Here is a 23,030-nt window from a genome sequence, read left to right as displayed (position 1 = left end):
ACAGAGCAGCTGCATCCTGAGCTGAGCCTGCAGAGAGATGCAATCACCTAACGCATCGCTCACAGGAACAGCATGCCCACGGCCTGCCCTCAGTCTGGAAGAATGCTCTGGAAGGTTTCTAATCCATTACAAAGGATGGCTCAAGTTTGGCTATTTCTTACTTTTTCCCCCACTTAGGCCGTTTTTCTTCTAGCTTCCCTTATCCAGGGCTGAGCAGCCCAAGGCATTCCTTGCCAGTAACACAGCCTTGTGAGGACGCACCCTCTGTGCAGGAAGAGCACTTTAAGGATCCTAGTTACAACATACTCCTACCACTCACTATATAAAATGCCCACATATATATGTGTAATAACTCCCCAGCAATGCCTCAGACCAAAGGTGGAAGGAGGTACAGCCAACACCAGCAAGGAATACCAAGCCCTCCATCTGCAAAGGGAAGTAGAGCAGTCTGCCCAAGGAGTGACGCCAAGCGGAGAACATTCTCTATGCTGCATCTCCTTAGCTCCACATTTACTGCTTAACAGAGCAGGAGCCAAGCAGGTAAAGCCCACCCCTCTAATGTACACCTTAATGTCTGCCCCTCCAGCCAGCCTAGGTCAGAAGGAGTTCTTGCATCTAAGACCCTTTTCACTAGGGAATTACCTGATGACATGTTCCTGATAGCAGGAGGTGGGATTGAAGGATCCCAAAATTTTATTTTAAATTTTTCTAAAGCTCTCTAATCCCATAGTACACTGACTGACTCTCAAACTAGTTCGATACACCTGCTAATGGGAAGTAGCTGGGAAAAAAGATGATGATAGCTACTGCTCTTTGTAAGCAAACTTCTTTCACCTTAATTGAATTAGAACTTAGGTATTCAAACAAATTAGGTTAAAATGAACAAAATGAAACTCGGAACAATCTACTCTCTACCCACAGGGTAAGCTTGGAAATGCTGCAGCACAAGTCATCATTGCAGAAGAAAGCACAAGATAGTTAAAAGTTTTTGTGCTCCTCTGTTTTCTAACAAAGATAAGCACCACAAAAATCAAGATACACATTTCCAGTTCAACAATCCACCAATTAAGTCTCAGCAACATTGATTACAGTTCACTCCTTATCCCCACAGAACTGTAAAATCTGTAGTCAAGAAACTAACCATCTAATGTAAAAAAAAGCAAAGCTTTGAGCCATCTGAAGGCATGCTGGGCAAGTGCTACATCAGCCCCTGGCAGCCTGTACCAAGGGATCGCCTGTACGTCGCACACCACTGCGGAGGCATTGCCGGGAGATCTTCCAGAAGAAAGTAACAGTGGAAGAGACATGAAAGCAAATGACAACTGCACCTAAGTGCCAGAACCAGTCTGTCCCTGACATACAGTTATCACTCTTCTCGAGTGCCTGAAAACACCCACAGGGAAAATGGAGCTTTTAGAAGCGTATGACAAAGACCCAAGAGCTGAGGGCTATAAAAAGACAGTGGATTGCTATGAGTCTTCCGCAACTCGGGGGTATCCCTGAATCCCATTGTGCTTCCCGGCAATTTGAGACCTACTCTCTAGCCAGTCCTCTGCTGCCAAGGGCTCTCTTCTGTACCGCTCCTTCCAGCTGTTTGATGCATGGATGCCAAGTTATACACAACATTTCCATCTCTCCTCTCCATCCATTGCAAGAGTGTGCATCGCTCAGTGCCTCCATACAGTACCCGTGTGAAAGTCCCGAAAGAAAGGAAAGCAAAGCAAAGCTGCTTACCTTTTCCTGGTAAAGCTTATGAAGCCAGTTTGCAGCTTCCTTTTCATCTTGAGGGATATCTTCCAGAGGAAATCTCCTAGTTTAGTAGAGAAATGAAAAAAAACAAGGCGGGGGGGAGAGGGGGTAGGAAGAGGATTAAGGGAAAATCCAGGAATTCAACTTTAGGCCTCTACTAGAGAAGATCTTCCATTCAATGAAGGGCATAAGCTACAGGTAATACTGTCAGTGACGGCAGAGGTCTTAAATGCAAAAAACTACTGGGACTCAGGTAACACCTGATTCTCCACCTAAAACTCACATTCCTAAGTCAAAAGGACCTGTACGAGCTCCTATCAATTTCCAGGCACATTAGCAAAACAAGCATGTCCCATTCAAACACTGTTTTTCCTTCGCCAGCACGGCCACTGGTTGATTCCCAGTGAGCTCAGACTGACGGACCCAAAGCTGGGAAAAGACAAGCAAGCAGCAAACTCCAGGATAACTGGAGTGAAAAGTCAGTGAAAGCCCCATTTTGGAAGGGATGTGATGAGCAGTTAAAAATTCCCTTTGTAACAACTCTAAGGAAAACATCTTCTACAGCAACTTCTCTTCTTGCCTCTCCAACCCTACAGACTGAGGCATGCAGTTCTGGGTGCATACAAAAATTATGTGCCCCTCCAGGCACTGACCCGAGAACAGGCACCTTTTTAAGAGCCTCTTTCTAGTGGAGAAGAGCCAACCATTCTCCTGCTTTCTTTTATTTGGTGAGACAGGCCGCTCACAAACGCGTCGTCTCCTTTCTCAGTGGCCCACATCTCAGTCCTGGATCAATTCAGAAAGAAGTCACTCGGTTTGTGGAGGGCAGGCACACACTTCACACTCAGCTCAAGCATATTTTGGTAACACTGGGACTGTATCAGAGCCCTCTTACAGCAGGGCAGGAAGAGCAGATGGGTGGCCTCTGGGAGGGTTCCAGGCACGGTTGTATCTCAGATACGACTGGTTTGCTGCTGTTCAACTGGGAACTGTATTTCCGCAGTAGGAACTAAAACCTCCGAGCCTGCAGCAGCAGAGGAAGATACTCTGATAGGCTTCTAACAACTTCTGCATCCCGCAGACGAGCTCAATATCCGATTTTACAGACTTGTTTTCAGTAGCTCTAACGGGAGGAGCCGCTCAATTGATGTACATACTGCTCAGTAAAAAAGCTGAGTGAGAAAGCCGGTCCCTGAAAGCTCTGCGGTCAAGCCAGGATACCGGTACCACCACTAGATGGTACTCACAGCAACAACATTGCCTCATCCAGCCGATTATTTCCTCCGGAGCCAGTCAGGAGAAGGACTGGATCCCCTGCAGAAAGCTAAGCTTCTTACCTCTGCTCAGGTACCCGCGGACGCACGTACCAAGAACAAGAGCTTAGGTGCTTCCTTTCCCTGAGCTGAGCTGAGCCTACCAGCACATTAAGGACACGTTCAATGTTCAGCTAGAGGAGCCGTGAACAGCTTCCTTATTCTCACGGCTTCCTCTCCAAAACAGAGAGAAAGCTCCCAGTACAGAAATGCACACTGAGAATGTTGACTCAGTCCACAAACATATTTCAAATCAAAAATTACCTGCACATAGTCACTAGGTTCTTTAATGGGGTACAATTAGCAATTTTACCCAGCGACATCATCCTTACCAGAATTTTATGAACCCAAACCTCTCCTAACAACTATTTAGAAGTACCTTTTTCCTCCCACTGCCTCACCAATAAATGTAATGACTTTGCATCTCCATTAGCAAGCCACTGGATATTTAGCTGAATGCAGCCACTCTCTCTTCAACATGTAATCAGAGACATGTGCATGCACATGTAACCCCACATCTAGCTAGGCATGCTGCATGCATCTGCCATCAGTTTGGAATTAGAATTGGCCACCACCTGCCCAGCTGTTGTGCCAGCTGCTAAGCTGTCTGCTCACTTTCCTCCTCAGGAATATGTCTGCCAAGTGTAAATACTCAAAATGAACCCTCCTGCAAACAAATGACTCCATCTCTCTCCCCATCAGCTTCACAGCCTGCTTTCCCACTGAAAGACTAAAATGTTGTGGAATTTGCAGTATCTGACAACAGAACTGGAATGTCCTTCTCATCCCTGTTAGGGCTGCAGCACTCTGCCTCCCCTGGGATAGCATTTCTTCCACAAAACTGTTGCTGCTATACCTCGGCACAATGGACAATCGGTGTGACTCCCTCCAAAGCCTTTCACCCTTGGAGGCTCTGGCAAGACACATCTGTCCTGCAGAAGGACAACGCGTTAGAGCCAGCGCCACACATCTGCAACACGGACAGCAGGGAAAGGGGGGAAGTGGCAAAGCTTTTAGATTTCCTTAAACAACCAAACATCAACCTCATCACTAGAATGTAGTAATGTTTTCCAAAGTAGTCCCCAGAGGAGCAGAGAACTGTCAGAAGAGCGACCAGGTTGTCATGTGCAAACATAAAGGGAAATGAAATTCAACAGGAAAGAGTCTGTAGCTTTTATGATGACGAGGAAGACTTTAAAGAAGAAGGCAACAAAGAGAAAGGAAGAAAGAGAATGTATGCATCTGTGCATGCACGTGTGCGCTGCATGGAGTTAGGTGTCTGCAGTTACTTCTTCAGTCAAAAGAGTAATGACGAATGTGAGGAATGAACCACCTCACTTACATGGTGTGTGAATTTCAGCATTATTTAACTTATAATCAGCTAATCAAACCATGTGAGAGGAGGAGAGAAAGTAAGGAGCTTTATTACAGCATTTACTACAAGAGACTACTCATGTTGGGCAGGCTATTTATACTATGCCTTTGCTTGCAGGGGACTAGGGATGGGGCAGAACAGTTGGTTTCCTGTTCTCAGCAGTGAGAGGAAAGATTTGGACTGGTGCTGTCACAGCACAACACTTGGGGAATCCCTGTAACGACAATGTGGCCAGAAAAGTCTGCCCAGTGCTCTCTGACTTGCTGGGTGACATCATGGGATCTCACACGTGAAAGCAAAGTCAAGCAAGGGGGAAATGGAGAGGTCTTTGTAGCCTGCAGAGAAGCTTGAAGGACAGGGAAAAGGCGGACTACAGCGAAGGACATTACCCTGTAAAATGCAAATACACCAAAGCATGCATCTTAGGGCTCTCCTCCATCATTATATGCTCACCTGACACACATATCTGCTTCATATTTCTTTCCATAAAGAATTCCTAATAAAGACGGGTTCTTGTTTCCTCTGAAATTTAGTGTTACATCATACACTGCTGAAACTGTTACAAAAAAAGAAAGCATGAGTGTTACATCAGCAATTCTAGCAACCACGCTGCAGGCATCCTTGCCTCAGACACCAACAGGGCCTTGTGCAAGCCGTGTGTTAATGATGCCAGGTAGCAGGGTCCTTCACTACTTTGTACGTATGAGCTATGTTTATCTGTATCAGCCACCTGACAACCCCATCTACACAGCATGCGTGTTATCAAAACACAATAGAACTTGGTGAACTAAGGGACAATGACATACATGAAAGGTTTATTACTTTTTAAGACTGGTGTCTGAGAGTTACATGGCACAAATTAATGCCTGACATGCTGTAGGCTTATTACTGCCAACACACTAATTGTAATAGACATAGGGACCAATAAAGTATACTGCACTGTGCTACACGACACGTTACAATTAGTGCAAAGAACAAGTAGCAGCTTGCCAGTACCTGTTCCCCTGAGACACTGGACAGCAGTGGTAAAACCTTTGGTTCTGGGCAACAGGTGGTATTTCAGTTTGGGCAGCCCCTTGGATTCAGCTACCTCCATACTGATGCGATGCTTAGTCTCTGTAAAACGAGTCCCTTCGCAGTACAGGAGAAACTAGTACAAGGAGATAAAAGGCAAAAAACCAGGGTGTCTTGAGATCAAAAGAAACCCAACCTTCAGTATTCTGCTTGGTAAGATACACGTATATCTGTGCACGTGCACATGCTTCAGTTGTCTCATTTGATCAAGTAATAGGCATAAGCACCACCTCACAGTTCATTGACACTGATTTTAACAACACTGGTGGCAAATTCAAAGCAACAAAAACTCTAAATGGTTTCAACTGAAACATTTACTTTTAAAAAAAAAACAAAGAAAAGAAAAAACCCTGAAGGCTTTGGCTGGCTGGTGATCAACATAACCTACAAATCAGAAAAAAGCAACCTAAATATCAGTATATAACCATTTCAGGAAAAAACAGATTAATCACTAACTACCTCATTTAAAATTTGTACTGTACAACCAGAATCATTCATCCGAAGACAGACTTGTTTGAAAGCTTTTTTAGATTTGTTTTTCTTCATTTTTATCAGTTGTGTTCACAAAAAAAGGTGCCTTTCCCCTAAACCCTTTACCTTGCTCATCCTGGAAGGCGCCAATCTCACAGTTACTTAGGATACCCCAGTGAAATTACTCAATCCTCCCATACTGGTTTCAAGCAGCACAAAACATCAAACTGTCCTTCTCCAGCCTCTGTATTGCCTCTGCTCTGGTTGAGATGGAAACCAGGAGCAATACAAAGCCAACAGCAGGCAAACAAAGCCCTTTCTAAAGGCCCTAGGGTGAATTTGAGTTTAGACCCAGCCTTTCTGAAGGGTGGACATCATTGCCATTGTGCCAGCAGTAAAAAACACCCCTATATTTGAGTGCACAAACTTCTGCAGCCCTGGCAAGCAATGGAGAGGGGAGTAAGGCAGGCTGCTACTACACTGTCAGAGCGGGATCGTGCAACGCTGTAACATCACCATTCAAAAGAAAGACTTGTGGAATGCATCACCAAGCATCTGCTCGGTACTGTGGTTACTTGAGTTCTTCTCTGCAGCGTACCCACACACCATGTACCACAAGGGGTGGGTTAAATGAATGTTAAACCACAGAGGCATAGGCACAAGAGTCGGGCCTGCCAGAGTGCCGTGAATGGGAGGTGGTCCTGCAATCTTCATTTGGCACTCGAGGGAATGTTTTCATGGAAATCTGACCATCACCACCAAGTAGTGAGGATGGCACAAGGTAAGCACTAACACCCCAATCTCACCCCTAGTCTGCGACCCAAGCTCTTTATACTAAATTCTCACCCTCTCCTACACAATGGCACAGTGATCCTCCCGGGCCAAGCAGGTGCATGAGGTACAGACTGCGCTACAGCGGACGTGTGAGAAGGGCCTCACGAAGGGAGGGTGCACAGACAGCCCTCCTTGTGGCATTCAGAAGGCACAAAAGTTAGGAAATTGATTTGCTCAAGTGAATTTAATCACGATCCAAATTACCAAGCAGGAAGTCTTGATTTAAATAATCAATGCTAACTACATTTTGCATTTATATTTTCAAGTTCTTTTCCCTAGAGACTAGTCCTTGGTTCTCAATCACAGAATCATTAAAATGTATAGATTTGCTACTAAAGCACAGTCTTGAGTTTTTAATTGGTAGAGGATTATTTTTTTCCTCAACACTAATCAGGAAGATAAATTAAATGTAGTTAATATCCATATATTCAAGTAATTGAGTAGTCTAAACTACATTCTCCAGATCCTTATTTTTTCTATCTTTGTACTGACAGAAAATCACGAATGATGCACTCACAATGTATTAAAGCTTACTATTTCACTGTTCATTTTAACAAGCTGTACTAGATTGGAAAAAAAATCACTTAAAATTGCACAAAAAGCCTCATAAAATGTTTTATGAGCCAAATAACTGTACATTACATGCGCTACTATAAAAGCAAACCAGTAAATTTATCAAAACGTTTGCATTCAAAGCTAAAAGGTCAATGGGCTGATTATACCACTGCGCTGCTGCAGTAAAATCTAATGACGTTGCACATAATGAAACACTGACTTCAAATACTCTCCAAATAAAAGGGAAAAGCCTAAGTGCAAAAGCAGATGTAAGCTGGCCACATGTTCTCACAGAGTCTTTCTGGGAAACCTGTCATTTCACAGACCAATGAACGTACTAACAAGAACTTCCTATCAAAGCCCGTGGTCTGTACATAGCTTCCCCCCCCCGCCCCCCCCCAATTCCTTGGCTTCTCCAGAAAATACTTTATGTGTCTTTATAGTCTACCTTAGAAAATGCAGCTTACAGTCATATAGATTTAATAGTCAAATATGGGCTGGTTTGGTTTTTTCTAGTGGCCTTTTTTTTTTTTGGTCTATGATCTTTTTTATGGAAACTTCTAAACTCTTTCCCAAGTGACTTCCCTGACCAACAGGCAACCAGAGCAACACTTTACCAGCATGCCCCAGAAGTCCTCCTGAAACAGGGCACAGGTTTTCTGTGACAACACTTGAAGAAAGTACTAAGCAGACCTCCCAATAAATAGGTACCACAGTAGTATCTCCGCCACCATTTCACTTCTAGCAGTCGGCACTACAGGAGGAACTTGACTTACCCACATGTATTCAGGATAATCAGCCAAACGTTTTAATCCTTCAATAACTGTATCTCTGTCCTCTTCCCATTTCCTTTTGCAGAAAACAATCTCAAGGAAGTACCATGTCCACCCAATTAGGGGCACATATAGTAGCTCTCTCTTCGCAAGAACTTTGGAACTCTTGGAAGAAAAACAAAAACAACAGTCCAAAGACATCATGTGCTGACTTGTACAATGAGTCAAACTAAGAAACTCAACTTAAGATGACAAAGAATTGATGGAGTTTTATCTGGAAACATAAACATAAGGAACCTGTATGCCCATGGGTTTTAAACAGACCTGTAGTACTCCAGATGATGGGAAAGCTCACGGCCCTACGTACCCCTAGCACTCCAAAGCGCTCTGTCATAGTCCAGCCGCACAAGAAGTCGATTTCAAAGTTGTGATTCAAGATGATGATGACGTGTTCTTTCCCAAAGGTGTTCACCGTGGCCTCGTCTGAGAACAAGGTGCACTCTGTGCCCGACCACCATTCCAGCAGCATTACCAATTCTGACAAACGTGATGCAGATGGAGAGAGGAGTTAGGGGTGCTGCTTACAGGAAGCATCTGGTGTTTCACCCCCAGCCCCATTCAGCACCTAGTCTCTTCTGACTCCCAACAACACTGTCACCTTTTCAATCCAACATGGTAGACATGAAATGAAAGCTTAAATACATCCAGACCAAGCAACATCACCACCCTTAAGCAGTATTTGTGGCACTAGATATATGCGTTATAGATGATTTATCAAGTTTTTAACAGTGATAAGTCTGGGCATTGTATTCTCAACGTGAAATTTCATGATCACTGGAAAAAAAAACAAAATTTTGTGCCTGAAAACAGACAGTTGAGCTGTTGATTGCTCCACTAAATGAGTACAGTTTCTCCCAGGTGGAACATAAATCACACATAGATGCAGCCTAATGCTTTTACTCAACATGAAACAAGCTTTATGGAGGTAAACAGACCAACAATGGGCTTTTAAAGGGATACAGTGCCATAGATCTTCTGCAACAGATTTTAATATTGGAACACAGGACCTGAATCACTCTGCCTTATGGTCATCAACACAGAGTCAGAAGCACCAGAGAATCGAGCTCATTTATCAAAATATCTGGGCAAAGCCAATGGTAAACTGTGTCTTTACCACGAGAGAGAGAATTAAGCCCTTTATGCTCTGTCTTCTCTAGCTTTTCAATATCCCAGCATCTTTCTTATTCAATCTGAACATTTCCTTCATTATCCACTCCTCCTTATTTTCTACCTCCCTTTTTTTTCATCTTAACCCCCCCTTCCCATGAGTCCCATGGTTACCCTATTCTCTCATTTCGGTACAAGCAGGCAGATGGAAGCCATTGCTTGGATCATGGGACAACTACAAAAAGTATGAGAATAGTTCATTCTCCCAGTAGGAAGATTTTTTTTTCCCCCACATGGATATTTTCTCATTTCAATGAGATAGGGATGCAATCAAAATTTGTTTGCAGAAATATGGGTCAAAACTGGAAGGCATCTCCTTGGTTCTCTCCATCAGGTTCTGCCATGCAGTATTTCAGCTTTCCATTGAGAGGCCCTGGTCTTACAAAATAGAGCTGCACCTTCCTGATCAGTGGGATCACAATGGGGCAATCTAGTCCCACTGTTAAATAAGAATGGGTCTAATTTTGGAACACATCAGAGCGAAGGCAAACACAGTATTTAGGTGAATGATAGGGAAAAACAGTCCTGTTCTGCTGAAGATCCATAGCCTCTCTAGCACTGGTTTGTTCAGTTGTATTCACCCCGTGATCACTTATCCACCAGATTATTCTCCTGCATCACTTTCATGGAGGCACGACAGAGACAGGCAAGTTGCTGATCAAGAAAGCGTAGCCCTGGTAAACTGGAAATGCAGCAGAGGAAAGACGGAATGATAGTTTATACCAACTAGATGTTTCCATCATCGCTTTCCAGCTCTGTCTCCTTTGCAAATTATGTGCTCACTTACCTTTCTTCCTCTGGTTATCACGGCTCAGTAAAAGGGGAAAGAGGATAGCAATAAAGTCCTTAGCTGGGTGCTATGCTCTTCCAAGCAGGTGGCCAGGAGAACAGAGGCACTGGTACCAAAGACAGTGGGGTGGTCTTAGTGATTTTCCCTTTACGATGCTGTCTATGTACTAAGGAGAAATATCTCCAGTACCTGCTATGTTTCTTATCAAAAATAAAATGTGTGTGTTTCTTCTTTGAAATCAGAAATAATTCTGCAGAGGCAGGTGTGGATGGTTCTCTGTGGAGCATTTCTTGTACCCTTCACTCCAAATTAGTGGAGAAAGCTTTGCTGAGATACGCCAGAGTTCACACAGAGAGGAGGGCTGATGAGCTGGAGAATTAATATTAGGAAACAGATTGTCCTTTACAAGTGTACTGATAAATGATGTAATTATAACTGGGAGCAGGCTCGTTTCCTTTTTTTGGTGTGTGGTTTACAGCTCTTTTCCATGGCACCAATCCTGACAATGCTACACAGCAAGGCCATCCTTCTGAGCGAAGGGGCGGTAACGCTTGTGCTGCTTGGGATACCTCCTGGAAAGGACCAGCAACGCCTCACTACAACAAACCCCTTCCTGTGGCTGGGGTTGCCACACACCAAAGCAGGTGGGCTCACAACCTCGTGAGCCACCCAGAAAGAAAGTGAGAACAGCGCACCTTGCAGCCTGAAGTACTAACATCTGAGAGGTGATTTCTGCAAGTGGACGGGACCAAAGGCCATCTGAGAGGAGAGCTTGAAGTACAGGCTTCAGAAATCATGTGTGCTGCCAAGGATTCACAATAACATATTGAAGCCAGAGCCTGACATTATTTCCCCCTAATGTCTGCCACAAACATGGGATGATCTCCTCCTCCTGAAGCTGTGCTTTATGCATTTGAGAAGAGATATAGCAAGAATAGAGCCTGGTTTTCAGCAGGATGGAGTACATAGCACACACACATGATCCTCTAACCCTTGCACAGACACCCTCTGTGGGACAGGCAGAGCAGCTTGTTACAGGCAGCTCTGACAGGAACACTACCAGCCTAAAACTAAACAGCCTGGAGTAAGCAAGCAAAACGCAGCATCTGGAACAGGAAACCATCCTACAGGTTCACTGCCAGAAGGTTTCCATGTGATGAAATATACTTCAGTATGAATGGCAACATCTGAACTGCTGCATTTACACAGCTTACTTAACTCGTCATAAATCAAAACTGAAGTGCACATTCTGTCAGCTCTTCCATTAAAGGCCATCAGCACTCTACAATCCCATGTAACACATTAATTTTATAGTTTAATTTCTCAATCATTTAATTTATAATAGGCTATATATGAGGGGTTATCCTAGGCAGAACCCAATTATCTGCTCCGCTTCTCCAAACCTTCCTGAGCAGCACCGTAGGTTATTTCCAGTGTACACAAGACCTAAGATAACAGCATTTAAAATGTGATTTTTCCATGGACTATGCTAACTTGCAGAGGTCCAGGGTGTGAACCTACAAGCAGCTCCTATTTTTGGAACAGATCATGTTTTCAGTGTAACAGTAGTTTACAGGATGAGATCAGATTCTAGAATACTAAAAGCAAGTTAAGATATTTCTTACAAGCAAGTCAAAAAAATAAATCCCACATACCCCCACTCCCCTTCAACCAAGCTAATTTTAAAGTTTATTTCTGTAAGTTCTTCCATTCAACACCTTTTCTTCTGGCAGCTTGCCTGCCACTCTTCATTGATTTCCTTTCTTCTTCGCTTCTCAGACAACATTCTCAACAGATAGGACAAAAAGCACAGGAAGGACAAGAAGCTTAAAAAGAAACCGAACTAGATACTTTGGATAGTTTTTGTTGATAGTACTTCATATCAGTGATTTGAGAAATGTGGGTGCCTGTCAGTGGACCACTCAACTGTAAGTACTCATTTAGGTGACTCATTTACTCAAAGTGGGAGTTGGATGCTGAGCTGAGCACTAAGGTAAGTGGCCATGCATCCTGGGAGGGGATGGAGAATGGAGACAAATTAGATGATTCATTGCTGAAAGGAGGTGACATTTGGACTAAGGAGCCTTCAACACACTCATTTCAGAAACCTAATCCCCTGATAAGCTCTGCAAGAAAAAAAAAAGTCATCCACAGGGATGAAGTTTTGCAAAGGTCTGAAAGAGGAGAGCAAAGCAGCTGCACTCGCTGGTAGAGCCATCTCACAGCAAAAGAAGAATGAAAAATTGTTCACTAGAGGAGGTGCTGGAGTCACAGGTGGACACTGCAGAGTGTAAGAGGACTCTGAAGGTGTCACACAGTTCAGCTATAGTCTACACTAGATACTTTAAGGCACCCTTCTCTGCAGATCACAGAGTCCAGGTGGATAATACCACACACACGCTCAATACATGAAGCAGTGTCTGTGAATTCCCCCTTCTCCATCGCTTAGCACACGCCCTGATGCTGGATGAAGATGGTGATGAGACAGAATCAGCAATTCCTACCAGTCAAGACAGGGATGGGGATGGGGATGTGGAAGGGGCTCTACTTGGCATTTTCTCAACAATATGTACCAGTCCCTTGCCTTCTGTATGTTCTCCCAGTATTTCAGAAAAGATGGCTGCTTTGAACGGCTCTGAAAGAGTCTACATCTGACTTACCACTCCTTTCTCTCAGGTGCCTGTTAGCAAGAAGAGAAACCAGACCCAGTCCCTTCCCCACCCCCAGCCCTCTGGTCCCCTGTGAGCATACTCACGGCTCCAGAGCGAGTAGGCAAGGCGGCAGTTTACTCGGCGATACAGCTGCTTGTTGACGGGCCAGAGGACTAGTGTGCATAGCTGGATGAAGTTAATGATCAGTCCGCTCACAACAAAGACGAACCCAATGAGGAGGTGAACTATGAACTGGGTCTTCAGAAAGGCAATGAAGCCCATGATAACCACTCAGAAGCGCGTGCAAGGGCCGTCACTCAGAATAACCGTCCTGAAAGAGAAAGGAAGGAATCCAATAATCAAATGGAGAGCGGGATTTAAGAGCCCTGAGGAAGGGCAAAGCGAGAGCCCCGAAACAGCCCATGCAACTTCAGCAACAGGAGCCCAACCCAATAAACACTCCGCTCTCCAAGCAGCCAGCCTCATTCAGCTCTTCACGGACTAAACTGGTGGTGCAAATCATTTCCAAAAATAGGAAAGGAATTGCCATTTGCAATTTACAGCCCGCTAGGAAGATTACTGTTTGCTGAAGGTGAATCTCACACCTGTCTTCAGACAAAAACCATACAGTAGGACTTAAAATGCCGTGAGGAAGACAGAGCCCTGCACTCACAGCACAGCAGCTGATCCCTGATCGGAACACAAGCTGCACTGTGGCTGCTATACCTTCACATATTGCTGTCCCTGACCTTTAACGGGAGCCTCATCTCCCCCACACCCAACAAATGGCATGCCCAGCCTCCGGAGCTCCCTAAGCGAACCCATGCCTTCCTGGCCTGCCTTCAAAGCCACCGACCGCTCTGTACACACTTCTCCTGAACAAGCACTGAGTGAGGGCTGCCGGGGGCTACAGGCACTTTGCTACACCTTTGCTTTGACTAGGAGAGTGCAGCAGTCCGTCTGGGCACCAGGCTCTGCATCTTACACTGAACTTGAGGATGAAAAGATCAGGGCTGATCACACAGAGCATCAGCCTGGCAAACACCAAGGCATGGAAACGAAAATGGGTTATTTCTACATCCAAACAACACGCTGGACCCAATTTAGTAACATTTACATTGTCAAGACACAGTTCCACGATCAAATATGCCAGTTAGTGTGTGTGTGAAGTAAAACAACAGAAAAACCTTAGGCTATGGAGCAGTACAAATAAAGCCAGAAAGAGCTCCGGTGCAGAATCTCAATTCCACTGAATTATGTGGCACACTTAACCTGGAGCACATGCTGTATTTATATCAGGTGCAGAAAGGCGGGTGAATCAGAAGAAAGTCACTGTAGCTTAGACAAGCCTGAGCCAATACAAATCCTACCAGCACAAACTTATTCCCAACAAAATGTATTTAACAAGCCACCAGACTGAGTTCATTCCAAACGCTGCATTAACTGGCACTGGCCTTTTTCACCTGTGGAGCATTAGAAGCCCTACAACCAGGCCAACCAGAATGTCAAACCACAGCCTCAAGATCTCACCTGAAAAACAAAAGCATGACCCAGATTTTCTGCCCGAGCCACATATTGTCTGTCTTTGCCAGTTCTCCCAATGACTAGAACAACCAGTAGGCGGTAACCAGTACTTCTGTCAAGTCAAACATCCAAAGGTGACACAGAAGTTCCCGATGCCTGAAAATAAGTATCTGCCAGCTGTGAGGAACCAAACCATTTTCATTTGCCACCTGTTTACAGTGTGGGGCTATTTTGGAAGCTCAACAGCAATTCTGCTTGTGAAAGCATGTTTTCTGTTCTACAAACCAGGTACTGCCTTCCAAGGCACAGAACGTCTAGCTTTTGCACAATGAAAATCTATTTGCATCATTAATAATCTACCCACTTCAGAAGCACATTATGAAGGAAGGTCTGTTTCAAATAGAGCTGCTGTTGTGATTACCACAGAAAGGAAAGCAAGTGGAAAAAGCTGGTATCAAAATGTAGGATGAATAATCTAAATTCTCCCAATGCTCCCCTGTAAGAATGGAAGTAACGCTTCTTCCACAAATAAACCATTTTAAGAACAGCCATTGGGAAGCAGAGACTTGTGTTTAAAAAGAAACAAATGGAGCTCTCTTTCCTCTCTGCTCCCCAAAGGGCTGCAGGGTACAGACGTCTCATTCAGCCAAAACACCACTCCAGCGTTCACACATACTGGAGGCAGCCACAGTATTCAGTGTTTGATTCCTTAACACAGCAATAAGTTCATTTATCTTCTCCATTGGCACGCTCTTGAAGACATTGTATTAAGTACCATCAAACATTAAGCACCAAATTCTTCACTTCCAAGATCAGCGTCACTTTCCATCTGGTTTCTCTCACAAAACAGTTCAAACAACCAAGAACAGGTTCTAGCTCTTTCTCTCTTTCCTTCTCTCTTGCCCCACACAAGTATTACTTGAATCTCTACTTGCCTTCCATACAGCAGTGTGCAGGCAGCTTTGCTGACACCTTATGGTTTGTATTTAATTGAAGCAATGCAGGTATAATCTAAGCGGGAACTCTTAATATGAATTTGATATTGCAAGGAAGGAATGTCCTAAGGAACCTGCTATATCCTAAGGAAGCTGCTTTGGCAGGAGGGTTGGACCTGATGAGCTCTCAAGGTCCCTTCCAACCCCTACAGCTCTGTGATTCTGTGTGTGACGACTGGCAACCGCGCTCATTAGCTGAGCACTTAGGGCCTTTCAACGCACAGCGTGGCCCCTTCCAGACGCAGGCCCAAAGCACGTACAAACGGCACGAGGAACAGCAGCAATGCAATGCATCACCCTCAAATAACATTGTTTGGCTCCACTTCCACAGCCTCTTCACTTTGAGCAGAGTCAGGAGCACTCTGGTATTTGTCCCTTACGTTAAGGACACCACTGTATTACAGACCCAGCACCCCTTTTTATCAGTCAGAAAGCTGGAGACACCGCAGCATGCTGCTTCTCCAGCTCCGCTACTCCTGGAAAACAGGATTCCTCGTTGCGTGTCAGTGCCTGTGTGTCCCATACACAGGGCAACGTCTTGCTGTGGTGACACCGCAGAGCTGCGCGGCTCTGGCAAGCGACACGACGTGACACGGCCCAGCCGCCTCGCGTGCCCGGGCTCACCGCACCCCTCTGCTCCTGGGGACCACGAGTTGCTACAGGGTAAAGAGAACAGCAGCCAAAGCACAGCTGGTTCCTCGCTGGCACCTTTCGAGGCCAGCACTGGTCCAACTGCTCCATGAAACACAGCCAGTTTACTTCTGCTTCCTCTTAAAACACACAGGGATCCAAGTGAAAATTTGGATCGCTGTGGTTTCAGTGCTGGATACAGAAATTGCCAGTGTCCTTCTGCCAATCCCTCACTTAATGGTATTTGATTTTTACAGGAATACAACCTTTTTTCTTTACCCAGCTTTCTACATTCAAAGTAGAACTGCTTCAAGACTTCTGCCTCTCTGTTAAATGTTGCTGGAATGTGCCACCGAGTTCAAAAGCCACAAGAAGGGAGAACGACAGAGACAGCGTGATGGCATCGGCCTCGTTTCATTAAGAAATCAGGTTGAAAAACCAGATGCACAACGTGCACCACTAAGCAGGCTACAGCCATTTCATGAAACATGGAGTCATTTATGAACTCAAAATTTAAAATTAAGCCATTAATCATTCCATAATTAATTTCCAGTTTGAACGCTGGGTTTTAATTAATTTATTGCTGTACAACTCCTCTGAAGTTCATGAGGTTTGTGTGAATATGAGCATGAAATTAGAAACGGGTTCACTGATTCTAATATTCCAACTCAGTGAGAATTAATGTGTTTGACAACAACAAAAACTGCAGCAGCCAGGAGTTACATCCCTAGCCTTTTGCCTGCAGTCTTCCTGAGCCTGCCATTGCCATTTTCCAGCCGCTTTTCCTCTACTAAACCGTATTTATCTCCACTTATGAAACTAATTACAGGCATCTTTGCCTCCAGATACGTTGCCCTTGCCCAGAATACTGTTAATTTACCTGCCTCATAACATTTTTGCTAGTTGAGGAACTGAATGAAACCCTTATGATACTGAATTCTACCTTTTACCACTGTAATTTAAAATACTGTACTTTTTCAGTTAGAGCTTTGTAAGCCTCCTTGATGTCTATATCGACTTGGCAAACCCTGTCTATGAAAAAAGCCTAATAATGTTTTAAGTCAGCAGCAGTACAAAAAGTCATTTTGCTGACCATGTCTCATCAAGAGTCGCCTCATCTACAGACTCTGTTCACTGAAAACATACAAGGAAAATGAAAAACTATCTGTTCCATGAGCTGTTTCGTGTGTATGAAGAGGTCAAGTGCAAGCAGGAGAGGCCAGGAGTGGAGGAAAACACCTATTTTCAGTATACCTTCTAGCCTCCACATTTAACCGACACCCTAAAGCTACTTCTCTTTTTTAAGCAGCTATGAAAATCACTAGCTCTTTCCCTCACCTCCACTTACAAGACCAGAAAATCCAAGAACAGTAACAAGCTACCCAACAGTCAAAGTGGAGATGGGAAGGAAAGTTTTCAATGCCGTGACCTACACCAGTTTGGTGGATAAATAGAAATACAGGTCCCAGTCTGGTTATTGTAGCATCCCTCAGGAGCTTGCCACAGGGGCAGCATGTGATTTTTCTGGATAATTCTGGAACACACCACACACAAATATGTTGGTCATCTTATGAGTTGCAGTCAATGCTTAGAAGTAATTCCCTCAGCTACCTCTAAGAAATAACTTTTTCCTTGCAGAATGTGCAATATTCTTCTAGCTAAAAGACAAAGCGTGGTGGCTATCCAGCTCTTAAAAGTGTAACGATATATTCATAGCAAATACCCCCAGTATAGGAAAATATTCAGGAAGGAAGCAGGCAATCGGTGGTCTTCCACTTCCAGCGCTGTATGACATCTCTATCTGTGATGAGGAATTTGGGAGCCTGACTCATGTGACGTAGAAGCCAAACAAAACCAGCAGACAGAGAACTTACCCAGAGCTTTACACCAGGCTTTAAAAAAGTGACTCAGGTCTCCTGCCCACTCTGCCATGGCACCACTAAAAGCAACCTCCACTCAGGCCTGATTTATTTTAGAAGCACAGTTTTGGAAGAATCACCAGCAACCACAGCTGTCTAAGTAGGCTAGAAAACATGGCTTCGATCAACAGCCATGAGTCAGTACAGCTGATAAGCAAATGAAAGGAAATAAGGTATAACAACAGTTTGGGTATCCATTCGAACAGCCTGTACTAAGGATTCTCCAGATACGCTGTAAAAATAGACAACTGTTCAATCACATCCCACACAGCACTACAAACTGTCTACTACAGACCTTGCCTTTTAAACCTAAGCATGACAGGATGATTATCTTAGTTTCTCACACAATATAGGTCTAATTTCCCTGCACACCCCTCAGCAAAATGCAAGGCTGATTCAGAGTTCATTAGAAGTCCTACTTGTCAGGAATTTCTAAAACTGAAGTGTATGGAAGAGGACCTTAAGCAAAACTTCGGTCACAAAGATGCAAATTTGTTTTGGAGTTGTGAGAACTGGGAATATGATCGCAAAAAGGAGAAGTTGTTACTGAGTTACCACCACGAAATTAGACGAGAACTTACTCCTTGATATATTGTCAATCTTGGCTTTGAAACACCACCACAGGCAGTTTCTAGAAAAGGTCAAAAGTAAAAGATTATCACCACTATCTGTCCGAAATACAGTCATCATTCTGTTCTTGATCTAAAGCCCATTAAACCATAGAAACTTCCACTAGCATCAATAGCTTTGGCTGGGTATCTGTACAGATTTCTTTATGCGATTAGTCTATTTCCATCAAACAGAAAGCCTTTCGCTTGACTCGTCATCCTAGTAAGAAGCCAGTGCTTCAAGGGTAAGAAAGAAAGAGAAAAAAAAAGCTGTGCACATCACTCTGACATCCGCTGTCATTTAACAGGCATACAGGATGAGAGGTCCCAAACAAGTAATTTCTTTTTCTTCCACCATAGTTAAAGCGCAGGCATTAACTCCGGGCATGATGGTCTCTCAGAACAACGACAACCACGTTGAGGACCACAGACCCTCAACAGAAACACTAGTCCCTGCTCATGCCTTTCCCAATCCATAAATCTTTAATTTTGTTCTTTAAAGGCTGCAAGTTTACCAAGTAAAGTTTCAGAGATGACAGCTTACAGAGTAACAGGCACACATGAATAGTTTCTGTGTACCAGTGAGTCCTACTGAGGGGTGACCACAGAATATCTTACCTTTACCCCACAAATGCTGCACTAGGGCACAGCCCCACTGTGGGGAGGCCTTTATGTGCTCAGAGAATCCCCTGCCACAACAACACTCCCCCGCCTCCCATCCTATGAAGAGCATCCCTAAGAGGCCCACACCCTACCAGGAGTCCAGCCCTAGTAAGCCTTCCTGCTTTTAAAACGTGGGGCAGCTTCCTATCAAGATATGGGATGCTCTAAAAGAATAAATCCAGATAAGCAATTGTTTAACTTGTGTTCCGTAGAGAGCAGACCACAGAATATGTAAGTAAAGCAAAGAAAAACAAACATCTTGATGGAATCAGAAGGGGATAAAACAGCTCTTGATAGTTGCCCTGGTTTTTGGCTGGGATAGAGTTAGTTTTCACAAGAAGATGGGAGAGACACAGCCAGGACAGCTGACACAAATAGCCAAAGGGGTATTCCATACTCCATGATACCATGCTCAGTAAAAAAGGGGAGCAGCTGATCAGGGCGGAGGGATTGCTGCGCAGAGACAGGCTGGGTGTTGGTTCCATACAGTGAGCAAATTGCACAGTGTATCCCCTGCTTTGTAAGCTTTTTAGTATTGCTATTTCTCTCTCTCCCTTTGCTGTCACAGTAAACTGTCCTTATCCCAACCCATGGATTTTACCCTTTTCTTCAGATTGTCCTCCCTATCCCACTGGGATTGATGTACACATCATACGACTGATGCCACGTGGAGTAAGTGGGTTGCACTCATCCCACAGTAATCAAATAGGAACCCACAGCTCTCCAGGAATTCTGGAAGTCATCACAGACTGGACAGAAGGCACAGATTTTAGAATGTCACCAGAGAAGGTGGTGATACGCACTGAAGAGGCCCCACTATATCGCAAAATACCAGAAAACGAGACATGATATACCCTGTTCACTGATGGGTCCTGTTTACAGAATCAGAGGGTGGTGGGGGTTGGAAAGGACCTTGAAAGATCATCTAGTCCAACCCCCTTCCAGAGCAGGATCACCTAGATTTGGTCACACAGGAACAGTCCAGGTGAGTTTTGAATGTCTCCAGAGAAGCGAACTCCACAACCTCTGTGGACAGCCTCTTCCAGTGCTTTGCTCTATTCCAGCTGTACTGTAGGAAAACATGAGAGGTGAAAGGCTGCTGTGTGAAGTCTTACTCAAGTCTCTGAAGCTGCTGAAGAAGGTCAGTCAGACCAGTCTGCAGAGGTGAAAGCCATCCAGCTGGCTTTAGGAATTGCTGAACAAGAAAAACATCCAGTGCTCCAACTCTATACCGACTCACAGCTGGTGGCAAATGGGAATGCTTACAGCAATGGAAGTAGGGAAACTGGCAGCACAGAGGGTGCACATAGCGAGGATGGTATAGAGTAAGGGGTGGTTTTCAGTTAGGATAGAGTTAATTTTCACAAGAAGCTGGGAGGGGACACAGCCAGGACAGCAGACCCAAGCTGTACATATATCACATAACATCACGCTCAGTATATATGGGGAGGGTGTGCATTGGTAAGGGAAGACGAATCACTGCTTGGGACAGGCTGGGCATCAGGTTTTGGCCAGTGAGCCCTGTGTGTCACCCACTTTGTATACTCTTAAGTCCTGTTGTTATTTTCCTCTCTCTTTGCTGTCCCAGTGAACTGTCCTTAACCCAACCCATGAGTTTTACCTTTTACTTCCGGTTCTCCACCCCATCCCGCCAGCACGAGGAGTGAACAAGAAGCCATGCGGTGCCTAGATGCCACCTGAGGCTAAATCACACCGCCACTATGCATATTGCTGCACTTGTGGGGCAGATTTCCCCCTTCCCTGTCCTAAATGAAGTGTTACTGACACGATTGAGCCTCCTCACCCCCTAAATTAAGCGCTGTGCTTATGCCTCTGCTAGAGATGAAATGATATGTTTCTAACTTGTTGCTGCGATATTAAAATGGCTATTTTCCAAATTTAATTTCAACCATTTCCTTTCAGCCTACTGGGCACATACCAAAAAAAAAAAAAAAAAGGAAAAAAAAAAGACAAAAAGAAGCAAAAAGAGCAAGTGTGCACAAATTCTCCTCAGCACACACACATGCAGCCAGCTCAGCCTCTATTCAAGCAAACGGATCCCATAACCCAAACGAATCCCCACCGGCTTAGAAATCTGCCGGCTGCAAAGCAACCAACACGGGGAAGCAGAACTGCTTGAGAAACCTCCCTCACTGCGAGGGCCTCTGCACCAACGAAGAAAACAATGGTATTTTCATAAGGATTTTCTGTTCACAACAGGGAAACCAGGGAGATTCTGCCGTGAGGTCATTGGGTGAAACCAGGCCGGACAATTCCGATGTCAGGGTTGACTGGCTGAACTAGGCCCACATCGTTTTCTTCCACGGAACTCTGCACTGCCGAGGCACCACAGGATTCTCCTTCCAGCTTTCCAGTGATGGAGCTCCGCTTCTTCAAAACCTGGGTGCCCATCCGTGTAACTTGCTTTTATTTCAGGACCACAAATACTGCTTTATGGCTTAGAAAACTTCAGATAGCTTCTATTGTAGTATGTCATTTACAACGGCTTGTAGGTGCTTCTGTGGTTTCTCCCCCCTAGACACAGCCCCCCCTTTTGTCATCTTTCGGTCTGCAGCCTGGCACTTCTGCTTCAGTATAAACAACACGTAAAGTTAATTCTCCCTAAAGCTATAATTACAAAACCTTAATTGCATATTAAATTTAGATTAGATACTAATTTGCAAGTTCTGCAAGTTTGCCTCATTTCTCAAATACAGATGGGGTTTGTGGCTCTATGCATATTTACAGATATTTGGGAGAGTCCTTGTAGAACTCAACTTTAATAAACCTTGCCCTAAACCTGAGTATTATTAATTACAAAGATTTACCACACTCCAAAGCATTTGAAATCAAGCTCTTTCTATGGCTTGCTTGCTATCAAGAGGACAAAACCACACACATAACTCATCTTGATCTACATGGCAGACAATTAGCCTAATTTTGAAAACGAAAGGCAGATAGACACACATTACTCACAGTTTCATCTTTAATGGAAAAGAGAAAATTCAACAGTTAGGGGTGAAAAAGAAGAGCTTTTCAATTCTGGTCGCCTGAACCAAAAAGAAATTGCACTTGAGGAAGCCTTGCACAGCTAAACTGCAAGCTAATGTACATGTTTTAACGCACGTGCTTCCCCACTGAAACGTCCTAGTAACCCAAGAGCACAATGGGGAGAGGGGGAGAAGGAAGCGTGTCCCCCACACCCTTCTCCAGTGCTGACCACTCTTCCTGGGGGCTAGAGAAGACTGCGTTTGCCTGCCAATCTCCCAACCACCACCTCCCTGACACAGCCACACAGAGACATGAGCCATGGACCTGGCGCAAGAGTAGCCACATTCCCACCAGCTTGTTGGCACAGCAAGACACAGCAGGGCTGAACCTGGCTCTTACACAGAAGGGGAGAAGATAAGCAGGAGTGCAATTTAAAAGAAAAAGGGAATAAAAGCAGGGGAAAATACCAGCCCACCAGCAAAACATTTTACGCCAAAACACACAAGTTAGAACATTGTCATATTCTGTACATTTTAAGGAATAAATAGGAACAATTATCCAGTTTGGCAAATTCCTTGTGGCCCCAGACAGACAGTTATGTGTGACTCACTCAGAAAAGGCTGTCAAACACCTTCTCCCAGTCTTGCTTCTTCTCTTGGGAGCTTGTAAACCTCCTCTCACCCTTGCTGTTTGTTTGGGGGTAGCTATTCTCCCCCTTTCACCACTTCAGATTAAAATCCCTCAAGAGAGAAGCAGGGTGCTAATCCATGCTAGCCCTCCAGTTCCCCATTCCTTCCCTCACGTTACCCTCCTCTTTACATTACACGTGCCAGCAACTTCCCAAACCCATGCAAGAGCCCCACAGCTCACCACAGAGAGTTCATCTCA

General features: G+C 44.6%; 1 protein-coding gene across 3 annotated transcripts in view; it reads right to left on the bottom strand.

The window, feature by feature from the left end:
* Window positions 1-23,030, bottom strand: part of AGPAT3 (1-acylglycerol-3-phosphate O-acyltransferase 3) — a 92,283-nt gene that overhangs the window by 2,272 nt on the left and 66,981 nt on the right. For 2 of the 3 annotated variants that reach the window (XM_084270062.1, XM_084270063.1), the window contains 6 exons: window positions 12,917-13,143; window positions 8,512-8,681; window positions 8,148-8,309; window positions 5,434-5,587; window positions 4,891-4,993; window positions 1,735-1,810 (listed from right to left, as the gene is read on the bottom strand). In XM_084270062.1, the coding sequence (XP_084126188.1) occupies window positions 1,735-1,810; window positions 4,891-4,993; window positions 5,434-5,587; window positions 8,148-8,309; window positions 8,512-8,681; window positions 12,917-13,094 (843 nt within the window). In that variant the 5' untranslated portion in view covers window positions 13,095-13,143. Of the gene's footprint in view, window positions 1-1,734; window positions 1,811-4,890; window positions 4,994-5,433; window positions 5,588-8,147; window positions 8,310-8,511; window positions 8,682-11,816; window positions 11,931-12,916; window positions 13,144-23,030 lie in introns of those variants that run through there. The other variant, XM_084270064.1, reaches the window with a different exon arrangement.

This window comes from Gallinula chloropus (genome assembly GCF_964237585.1).
Source record: "Gallinula chloropus genome assembly, chromosome: 1".
NCBI classification, from domain to species: Eukaryota; Metazoa; Chordata; class Aves; order Gruiformes; family Rallidae; genus Gallinula; species Gallinula chloropus.
Note: the sequence above shows the minus strand (reverse complement) of the source record. Positions and strands in the feature narration are given on the sequence as shown.